The following is a 12009-nucleotide window of genomic DNA, read 5'->3' on the forward strand; positions in this document are numbered from 1 at the left end:
AGATAGATGTGTATATGAGATTCAGTAAGTCTTCTTTACTATCTCTAGATGTTTAAATGTATACAGTTGCTCTTCTTTGACAGGCTAATTTGCAATTTGTACAACTTGTGTTACACTACATGTGCAATAAATGCACCATTTATCAACAACATTAACTACAATGTCAAGATCGAAGAATTTTCGATTCATAAATTAAAAAAATTCTAGAGTTTGAACCCTAACACACAAAATATGAAATGCAACCTTTGCTAGGGTTTTAGCATGACTAAATATAAAAAATCAGCATGAATATAGCAAGAGAACTGTAATAGTAATATTGTTTTCAGTGGTTGAAAAAGAGAACATAATGAATTTGTTTCTTATGTATTGGTTTTATAAAGCAGAGTCAAAGGTGAAGTGTTCTATTTTACATTTACCACTGCATGTATTTATTTAGCAGATATTGCTATTTCTAATATAAACTGTCAACCAAAGGCAATATCAGTGATTTCATTTGATAAGGTTCTTTCACACTGAGAATGCATTGGTCACAGTATACTCAAATAGTTCCAACATCACCATAATAATTTCTGACTACCATGACCTCCTCTTGATTTTGTACAGTATTATCTAAAATGGTTCAACATTGATATATTCTCCTACTTGTTTGACTTGAGGTTTAATGAGGTTTTTTTTTCTCTTGTAAAAAATACAAAATAGTAAAGTGTTAAGAAAAAAATCTGTTTTCAGAAATATTTCCCTTAGTCTTTAGTGAAATATTCTTTGAGTTTCTATAGTCTCTGTAGGTTTTTAAAACTAAATTAGCCTCAGCTAATCATTCTCTAATCTTTGAGTTTAAAAGGGCTTAAATACAGCATATACCTTTTTTGTATATATATATTTTAATCAGGCAGTCTGGAAGGTTCACAGACCTATCACACATGATTCATAAACGCATTCATAGGAAAACAATCTGTTTTATCATAGAATGTAAAGAAAAAGGTGCCAACATGTGTAGGTGCTTATGTAATAGTGATCCTCATCCCTGTTATGGACCCTCTATGACATACAGTAATACCAAAACAGTTTTGTATAATATGCATTGGCCTAGAAACTGTAACTGATTGGTCACTTACCAATCAGTTGCAAATTAACAATAATAATAATATCAGAGGTCCTGATTTTAGAGACAGAGCAGAACCTTTAAGGGAGATACTATTTCCATGCATTTGAATGCGTCCAGTTTTAAATGTTTGCCAAAAATATGTTGCCGCCAACCGGATCAAGAGTTAGCAGTTAAAATACATGCATGTTTTTAGTAACCTTAGATAATGGTCATTCCAAAAAAATAAAATTAAAAACAATCCACTTGACTTTGTATCCAAGTTTGAAACAGTACTTGTTGTAGACAATGTAAAATAGGAAATAAGCATGATCAAAATAGGATATCAATTAAAGAGGGCAATAGAAAAAAATTTATTTATAGAAAACAGAAGAAACTCCACGAGAAACATGTTCTGCTCATGGAGTAAGTTTCTTCTCAGGGACTTTTATAAATATATACATTTTAAGCTGCTTAACATCATAATGCTGGTTAAGATTCTCAGTCATCAATTTGTCAGTCAACTTGCATGTTTGCTAAGCCATAAAAAAGCTTTTGTTTGTGCCACTCTAAAAGCCTTCAACTCAAACCCTTCTCCAGACAATTTGAAGTGAGAAAGCGTTCTGGATGGGAAGCAAAACGTCTTCAAACTCGGAAAACAAAGTCCATTGTTTTTTTGTTGTTGTTTTTTTTACTTTTTTTTACTTATCATCATAAGAACATAATTTTGTGGCATTTCAAATGTTAATGTATTCTTTTGTTTCATTTGACATTTCAATTGAAGCTTTTGTTACTTATAGAATGAAGAATGTAAGTCCTGCTTATAATAAAGATGTCATAGCGTTTCACACTGATACATGTTTTTATATAATTTGAACTTAGCCTGTAGGTATACAAATGCTTGAACATTTAAAGATAAAACTATACTTTGAACACCCCACACTTATCTGTTTAATTACTACATTAAACTGATACAAACATGTCTAAAAACTAAATAAATATATCACTGCAGATTCTAAGGATAAAATAAATCACACACAAGGTGGTTTCTTGAAGTCCTAAAAATATCCGTTGTGTCTGTCACTATTCCTATACAGCGCTTGATTTCACCTGCGGTTTCACTATTTCACTTAATTCAAACGTTCCTTAAACTCGAGCTCTGCTAACTGATGACAATGTTCTTCTAACTCTGCTCTGAGAGTTTAGCATCAGATGTGTTACTTGTGTTGTCAATCGTGAGCATTGTACCAGGAGCCAATTTACATGTGGCGCTCCCTTCTAGTTCCTTCTATCGACACCTGAACCAAATCAGTTGATTAATCCATTCTTTGTCCTTTTTGGCATATATATTCCTCATCTGCAGTTACTGTTTGCTGGATTCTCTTCATTCTGTTTCCTGTGTTCCTTGTTCAGTTATTTTTAGATTTATGCTTCATTTGCCACCATTGGTTATTAAATCTACAAGAAACCAAGTCAGCCTCTGTCTCTGCATTTGGGTCCTCTAAAAACCTCCACACAACCTGACAAAAAGTGTATCAGTGTTTTCTTTCCATAGATATATGGGGATCTATAAAAGGAAATGAAGACCTCTGAATGATTTTTAGCTATGGATAAATAAAGTCTGATAGACAGTATATACTCTGGAGAAATCATACATGTGTTTGACACAAAAAGAAAAAAAATTGTATCACGAAATTCTCAGCAAACATGGAAATGGACAGTGTTGGGAAAGTTCTCTTTCTACGTGAACTAGTTCAAAGTTCAGTTCACACATTTTAAAATGAACTAGTTCAGTTCATAGTTCACAATTCCAAAAAACGAACTAGTTCATAGTTCATAGTTCTTTTTTTTTTTTTTTTTTCTCCATATATTGCTCAATTACACCATATCCTACTGTAGAACCACAGACAGCAATTATTTTATCAGTTGTAACTCTGAAACTGTGCGTCAGATTTCATCTTCATATCCAGTTTTGAATCCTTATCCAACCAGGGTTTACATTAGCATTGAGGGGACAGCATTTCCCCATTGTTGCTTTAACGCTTTGTTGCTGTCCATTCACTTCACACTAGTAGCAGCTGCAGCTTTCACCCCTACAGTATATTCTCAAAAACATCAGGAAAAATGTGCTGCTTGAATGGTCTTTTTTATGAGTAATTATTAAAAGAAAAATAGGAAAGTAGTCTTTAAGGTGCAAATGTTTTTTTTTTATTTTAATAATTTTTTCCATTTGAAATTCCATTTCAATACATACTAAAAAGGAATACTGGAATCCTGGAAAATTATACCAGGCAGGTTTAACAAACAAGTTACATGGATAGTAAAACCCTCAAGAACAGGGGTCTTCTATGTTTTCCAGACCAAGGACCCCCAAACTGATGGCGAGATGGAGCGGGGACCCCCTAACTATATATATTGTATGAAATTGTGTCCTATAGTCACTCTATTACAGGTGGAGTAATGTAAAGAAATTAATTTCTCCCTGGGATTATTAAAGTTTTTCTGATTCTGATTCCTGGTTGTTGTGAAGGAAACGGTGTCCAGCTTGAAAGAGCTCCTGTGTGTCGCTGAATGTTTGCATTGATGACTGAAAGACATCTTTTGTCTCCATTTATCTGTTTACTACAGTGTGTTGATTTCATGTTAATGAGTATTTAAAGACATTTCAATTAGTGGGGGAAAAAAATGCGGGGGGGGAATATAAAAATATCAACTAACCATGCAGACCCTCATGCAGTACCTCCGTAGACCCCCTAGGGGTCGCGGATCCCCTGGTGAAGACCTCCGCTCAAGAAGATTTTACTAACAGAAACTGAGGGACCAGGCTGAGGTAGGAATTTAAGGTTACTGAAGTGCGGATTTTTTTACTGAAAGCCGGCGGGCAAACTTGTTGCCATCATCCTCACCGACCACCTGGTCATAAACTTGTTTTAAGTCGCCTCCTTGCTGCTGTGGCTTCACGCTGCATTTTGTTTTGATGACGCACGCGGCTGTAGGCTACGACGCTGGTAGCTGGTGTTGCCAGATTGGGTGTGTTTCCCGCTACATATTAAGGCTTGTTTACGGTGTGATTTAGCCGAGGTTTCGCCTGGAGGGCTTTATAGAAATCTGGCAACCTATTGAACGGAGTTGAACTGAGAGAGCGTGCCGTTCACAGACACCAGAATGAACGAGTTCACAAAAACGTTCATCAGGCAGTAATGCAGTACGTTCAGTTCACGTTCGCCCAAAATATGAACGAGTTCATGAACTTTCGTTCAATGAACGCGTTCAGGCACAACACTGGAAATGGAGATATAAATATCTGCTTCTATATCTATGAAGTTCCAGATGTTCACCTCTGGCTGCAGTCCACTCAACTAAATGCCAAGTAGATAAATTTCAAAGCCTGGGGTGGAATAGAAAATTAATATTCTTATAAATGGAGCAGAAAGTCAAGAGTGCAATATACTGATCTATCCCATCAGTGGTGATTAAATTTAGGTTTTAAGTTGCTTCAGTTTGCCCTTAGTGCATGGGGAAAGGAATGTGGCTTGGTTTTTACCAGAAAATACTCACTGTTCTTTATTTGTCTACTAGCCACTCTCACAGGCAGTTGATTGACAAGTACCCTATAGAAGATAGAGAAACACTAGAGGTATATATAAACTAATCATAATATAATCAAAACCATAATTTATCTCTGTAGCTTAATGCATTAATTGTGTACTTTTTAGTACAGGGAAATATGTTTTAAGCTTGCATTCTTCCTTAATTTAATAAATGTACTTTAGAGCTGCTGGAAAGAAAATATGTTTTGTCTCATCCATGAGAATATTAGATGAGGCCAACATGGAATTTTCCGAGCTTCTATGTAGCTCTGAAGGACATAACCCTTCCTAGAGTTTAGGGAAACGCTCAAGGCATAAACTGCAGCCAGAGCAAAAGCCAAATCAGCTTCAACCGTTGATAAATATGCATTATGTTATTTTTAAAATTTAACTACTGCAAATATTTCATCAACTTAAGAATTTAGCCCATGTTATTGTAAACTATATCAGAGCTTTACATCCAGTCCCATGTTTTACCTTTGGTACTATGTCACATTATGTTTTGTTTTTTTCTGTTTTGCAATTACATGTATTTACATTTAAACTCGGATATTTCAATAAAATGTTTTTTTCAAATGCATTTAAAACTCTTGTCTATGTCAAAAACAGAGATTTTGATGTGTTAAAAAAATTTTAAACACTAAAATGTTCTCCATGGTGACAGTTTGTCATATCTTCTTTTTTAACTAATGAGAATTTAGCTGAATCTATTCCTTTGTTTTTTAGCTTTGCAGTCATCACTGCAAAGCTGAATAAAATTAGAAGAAAAACCAGGAACTTTAGGCAGTTCCTTCTCTTGTTCCTACTTTTTATTGAATGTGTCGCTTATAAGATGAACGTTTCTTGAATCTACTAACACACTGTGTCCTAAACAGGCAGCATTTGTAATTTAAGTCTAAAATAATGTGGGTGCACATTAATATTTATAAATAGAAAAAGTAGTCATTGGAAAATATATACGTAGCATATTTGGATACAATCTAATCCAATCCAGAATAGTCTTAAACTTCTTTAATGTAAACCCAATATGCAGAGAGCACAGTTAAACTGTTGGCTTTCACAGCAACGAGCAGGACAATGAGAATAAATGACAAGGCTTACATGCCTCCAGATTGCCACAATCAGGTAACGAGATGAGCCGGCAGCAGTTCTTCCTGGTTTGTAATACTGCCTTCGGCACGATGCTATAATACGGTAGTAAGTTTTACATTCTTATAACAACCTTCAGGGATGTGTCTGTTTGGTCACACATTCATTATTTTGTTCCAAAATTGGAGCCAGAGTCATAAAAGAATATCTGCAGAGAGAAGAAGGAGTCCCTTAGCAGATGGTGTGGCCCCTTCAGAGACCCGATAAAAATTTCAAGTCAGTAAAGGGAACACATGAAAAATGGTATCGACTTGAACATGCAGTAAACTCAGGAAAAGGCAACCTAGAGACATTTTCAGTTTAGAGAAAAATATAATAAACAATATTAAATTAAGAAATTGGGACGATTGTGATTTAATTTACTTTTACATCTTAAGGAATAATAATCAGGTGTAACAGCAGGAATGTGTCTCTTCTCCTGGTGTTAGCATTTTCTTAAGAATACAATGAAAAAAGTGATATCTGTAATAGAGTGTTGGGGTTAAAACGAGTACTGGGGGTGCGTTCAGACTCAAGCATAAATTCAACATTGATCATCTTCTGCTCTCTTTTTCCTCTGCTCTTTTCTGTCTTTTTCCTTCACCTTTACATTATTTCCTACCATTTTATTCTTTCAATAAACAATTGTTCTACTTTCTCTACAATTTCTCCACCAGTCTTCCAGTTTCTCATCTATTCATTTCTTTCAGTCCTCTATTTTAACGTGGATTTCATTTAATCCCGGGCCTCTCAAAAACATTAGAGCATAGGCCTGTAGCACAATCAAACTTTTGTTGAAGGCAGCAGATCGCTCTCCCCTTTGGCTCTGTCAAGTTTGTCACATGTGCTCAGTGTGAACCTCCTTTCACCTGTAAAGAGTCCAGGGTGTTAGTGGCGAATTTGCCAATCCTGGTGGTCTTTGGCAAACGCCAAGCATCGTGCACGGTGTTAGGCTGTAAGCACAACCCCCATCTGTGGATGTCGAACCCTCATACCATACTCATGGAGTCAGTTTCTAACACACATGGACACATGCACATTTGTGGAGGTCACTTTGCAGTTCTCTGGCAGTGCCCCTCCTGTTTCTCCTTGCACAAAGGTGGAGGTAGCGATCCTGCAGCTGGGTTGTTGCCTTCCTCCATGTCTCCGAGTGTACTGGACAGTGTCCTGGTAGTGCCTTTGGAGACTATCCTGCAAACCATTTTGTCACAGCTCACACTGATGACCCTTCCTGAAAGAGCTTTACTACCTGAGCCCACCAGTGTGGGTTCTAGAGTCCGTCTCATGCTACCACAAGTGTGAAAGCACCATCAACATTCAGAAATGACCCAAACATCAGCCAGAAAGCATAGTTACTGGAACATAAGTACCGAGAAGTGGTCTTCACCTGTAGAACCACTCCTTTATTGAGAATGTCTTGCTAATTGCCAAAAATGTCCCCCTGTTGTCTATTCCAATTGCACAACAGCAAATTAAACTGATTGTCAATCAGTGTTGCTTCCTAAGTGGACAGATTGATTTCACAGAAATTCCCTTTGATTAAAGTTATATTGTGTTGTTTACGTGTTCCCTTTATTTTTTAGGAGTAATGTATATTCAAATTTAAATTCTACTTTAAGTTAACAGTGTAATTAAAATGAGTTGGCCAAGTCTTTTTTGCATATCGAATCAAGTCACCCTAATTTACATAGGCTACAAACCAACTTGAGCATCTTTGCCAAAACGATCTTACTGATATTTTATTAGATTTATCACAGAATTAAGTTCATTTAGCCAACTCATAAGTGAAATGTCAAAACAGCCCACCTTACCACAGGTACTTGTTAACTGTGACCCTTCATTCCACCTGTACTCTCATCAATAAGAGCTGATCACGGCTCTGTCTTTACAAATGTTACTGTTTTCTTTCTGTCTTTCCACATTCTGCGGTCTTGAAGGGAGAGTTTTTTTTACACATAGTTTCTTTTGACTCCTCTCAGCTTTTCATCTATCTCAGTTTCAAAGCAAGTGCATACCACTGTTCCGTAATATTACAAAAAAGGGACTGTCCCAAGAAAACAGGGATGCCTGTTCACCCTATAATATTTTTCTGTTGGTTGTCACTCTGTTGCTCTTATCTCTTATCTCTGTTTCACTAATGTTCCAAAACTGCTGTCTTTCTGGTTTGAGCAGTAGTATTAAATACCCAATCCAACAATAATTTATCAATTCCACAGGGAAATTAAATGTGAAAGTGCTCTCTTCATAGTTACAAATTATCCACGGTTTGCGGTTGGAAAATTCTGCTTGCCATGTGGAGGTGCATGAAAGTTAAAATGAAGATGTTTGGCTGTGCAGGCATCCCAAACTCATCAAGCATAAATCAAGCTTAAGGAAGAACAATATTTAAAACTACTGATTTTTGTATGTAATCAATGCATTGTCAATAGAACAATTGTTCTTAATATTTGCAAACTGACACCCACTTTTATGCCTCATTATTTTGTGAAATGATTTCATAATCTACTGCAATGCTTGATTTAAAAAAAGACTGGATTTTTGTTTAATCTAAACTGAAAAGAGATACAATTTGGAATGTCCATGGTCAATTTCGAGTCAAAAAAATGGCAGCTTAGTCCTATGTGAAGAGTAAACAAAGCCTTCGTACTGGTCTGCAGAAACAAAATTCAATGACCATACAGAGGGAATAAAAAAAAAGACAATAGATTGTATTACAGAATTTGAATATTTTATTTTAGCCTGACTTTGTACAATTACTTCTTTGATGCCCCTTTTCATTCTTTTGGACCTCGCATTTTAACTAGAGCTGATGTTACAAGTGAATTTCCCCACTGTGAGATGAATAAAGTCTGATCTTATTGTATATTATCTTGAAAGACCTTTTGTTATAAGATATTAAAGCAAATACAAACTTGCAGGTGTATTTAAAATAGCAAAGTACTTAGGTAAAGCTTATGATGTTGTCATAAACAATAAACAAACTGTAACTAAAGTTCTCAAAAGTGATCAAACGAAGAGCAAGCCTGACTATGAACTCTTTGCAAGCCTCTTTGAAGAGTGCTTTGCTTTTCTGATGCTATTGATTATGTAAAGCCCCCCCCCCAAATCATGTGATTGGGTCATAAAACCTTTCGATGAGTGTTATCACTGGTGTTTCTATGATGCTATGACACTTTGCATTGACACATGTAAGTTTATTTCCACCTCTCAAAGAAAGAATACTAAAAATCCAGCAAAATTGCTGCACGGCAAAAATCTGGTAATCTAAAATGCCGAAGATACATCAGTGGACACATGAAAAGTTAGCTTTTATCCTCTTTATTTTTACTTTTTCATGGAAATAATTACCTTGGGTGGATTATCATGAAGTGATTTTATTTATTACTTTTTTGTGGGGTGTTATGGACAAAGTGAGTCCATTTATCCCAGCATAGAGCAGATTTTGGCATGCAAGAAAATGATAACACGGTAAGAAGTAAAAAATTATGGATTTTAATTTGATGACAGGTTATCAGTCATTTGTAATGGTGGAGTATAGTTGGCTTACATTTGAGTTGGTTGTCATTTTCTTTAGGATCACCTAATTCCAAAGAGGTACCTCATGTTGCATAATATTTACTAATATATACATTTATGGGTAAAATTTGGATAATAATTGTAAATTTATATGCCAAATTATTATTCACAAACATCAAAGGTTGAGAGCTATTAATCCAATTATCTAAAATATCTTCCACTTGCAAAGTAATTTTGAGTATAACAATAAATTATTGATTATAATTTTCACTTATGATTATGATTAACAATCATAAACAAACCAATACAGTTGCACAACAAGAGTTGTGATCTTACTAAGATCCTTCAGACATACTTAATGGGCAAAAGAAGAAAGCAATGACATAAATTGTACAAGAAGGTAGGTTTTGCAAAAAAAAAGAAAAAAACTAAACAAACACAATTTACCTTCTGTGTCTTGGCAGAGGCAGAATGATAGCAGTAGGAGATGAAGCACTGCGGTTCCCGTTACATTCATCCATTTGACCCAGCCTCTTGACGGCATTGCCATTAATCGCATTCTAACCATCCTCACCACCATGCTTCTCCAAGCATCCAGCTGTGTAGAAAGGGGAGGAGATGAGAAGACATTAATGCAGGTTGGTTTCAATCATTATCCACAGCTCCAGCTGTGTGAGCAAAAAAGAGTATCCATTGACTGGTGGCTTTCTTGCTCACAAATCAAAGGAAACATTTCAAACCTTTAGTTGTATGGATTACTTCAACAGTTGCTTGACTTTCAACGGATGTCAGTAGAAAGCAATAAAAGGTTAGAGCAGTGTGTGTTCTCTTCAAGCTAAGGGGAAATTGTCCTCTTTAGAATCTTGTTCCACACATAATCTACAGTATCTCAACTGTACACATTTCATCCCTACACAGATAGGCTTTAAAGAATTTAATGTTTTCAACTTGACATTTCTCTTCATTACATTCGTAATGTAAAAAAAATAATAATAATATTTAATTTTAAAAATAAAAGATACACTGCAATCTAAAAAAATGTATTTGGTCTTTATTCTGCAGGAACATCAAAGTTAATCACTGACTTTTAAGATTGCCAGGGAGAGAGAATGAGAGGGAGAAACAGAGAAAACAGAGAGAAGTGTGGATATTGATAGGAAAAGAATTTTAGCGGTTGATCAAATCCCTGAGGTTCCAACAACATCTGAGATCTTGCTCTGAAAGATCTGCTACATTTAAAATTTTACATGGATAACAAGCATAAGATAATTCATTAGGCTGACAAGTGCTTATGTATTTATGCAAGTGGATCTTTCCAGTTCAAGCATAGTTTAGGATTAGAATAATTACGCATCGCAGTGGGAGCAAAGAAAGAGGAAAAAGGTCTCGTGGAGTTCATCACTATGCTCCGAGTGTACTGTATTCTCATGCTCCTATAGATTTACAGTTTATTGGAGTGATTTCAACTCAAACTCTCAAAAGATTATACCGAGTTATCTTACAGTAGTAGCCATTCAAAATGTTCCCACTTTACTTTATGGGCCCTTGGCTGGTCCTTGGCTGGTCCCCTAAGATTCCTTTTTTAAATATCAATCTTTGTATCAAAATATCTTTCTGTCATGATTTGTGGACAATAAGATCTAAAGAGAAGTACCATCTCCTGGTCAGACCCTGTAATTCAGTGAAAGGGTGGAGTCAGAGTAAAAAAAAATGCATGCCCAGGAAGAGGAGAGGGGGTCATTCCAGTGGCTGGAAGTTGGCTGCCATTTGGCTGGCATTTAACTGGGAAGGGCAGTTTGAATGGTAACTACTGTATAAAGAAAATTAAAGAGTATCATGCTTACAGTAAATGAAGCTAAAGTGTAAATGATCTGTGAGATGATCTGGTCAATCATCTTACAAGATCACCTTCATTTACTGTAACTCCTGGCCCAGCTTCTCTCTCCTGCACGCAAGCGACCTTTCACCCACCTCCTCCCACTTATCCTCTAGCTTATTCCACCACCAGTGTCCGGGCCTTGGGGGAAGACTACACTAATCCTTTTCTAGATTACTCAACGAAGCCTATGCTGATTCACAACATCAGTCTTCTGCCGGGGCCCAAGTGCCAAATAACTTATTTAGTTTACGTCTTTATCTACTTCTGTCTCCTTGAACCCGAGTCGGCCTCAGCAGATGGCCGCTCACTCTGAGCCTGGTTCTGCTTGGCTTTCTTCCTGTTAAAAAAGAGCTGGTTTTCCTTAGATAGAAATACTTTGAAGAATATATTTGTTTTACCTGTATACATAAATCTAATGTTTTCAAATTTAAACCTTTCATTGTGTGAGTCTCTCAGGTTGAATACACATCTTACACCAAACTGTCGGTACCCCTAATTAATTGAAAGAAAAAAGAAAACACAATGGACGCAGAAATACTATGAATCTGACAAAATTATTTATACATTAAATATTAATGTAAATTAACAAATCAAAATCAGATGCTATTTTTCAAACATGCCTTAACAAAATTTTAAAAATAAAATAAGAAAACTCTTCAAACAGACCTGGACGAAAACAATGATACCCCTGAAAGAGACTGGAAATAATGAGACCAATAGAGCATGTTAAATCAAGTTGTGCCCGCTAATTATTAACCCAGGAGTCTACAACCTTGTAATCAGTCAGAGGACCCACACTTAAGGCTTAAAGGTAG

General features: G+C 35.9%; 1 protein-coding gene across 5 annotated transcripts in view; it reads right to left on the reverse strand.

Annotated features, from left to right (window-relative positions):
• Positions 1 to 12009, reverse strand: part of LOC119780510 (protocadherin-15-like) — a 336939-nt gene that overhangs the window by 283124 nt on the left and 41806 nt on the right. For 4 of the 5 annotated variants that reach the window (XM_038280587.1, XM_038280586.1, XM_038280584.1 and 1 more), the window contains exon 2: positions 9763 to 9913. In XM_038280587.1, coding sequence (XP_038136515.1) covers positions 9763 to 9895 — 133 coding nt within the window. In that variant the 5' untranslated portion in view covers positions 9896 to 9913. Of the gene's footprint in view, positions 1 to 9762; positions 9914 to 12009 lie in introns of those variants that run through there. The other variant, XM_038280585.1, reaches the window with a different exon arrangement.

The sequence above is a fragment of the Cyprinodon tularosa genome, unplaced genomic scaffold, assembly GCF_016077235.1.
Source record: "Cyprinodon tularosa strain WSP-4 unplaced genomic scaffold, ASM1607723v1 ctg161, whole genome shotgun sequence".
NCBI classification, from domain to species: domain Eukaryota; kingdom Metazoa; phylum Chordata; class Actinopteri; order Cyprinodontiformes; family Cyprinodontidae; genus Cyprinodon; species Cyprinodon tularosa.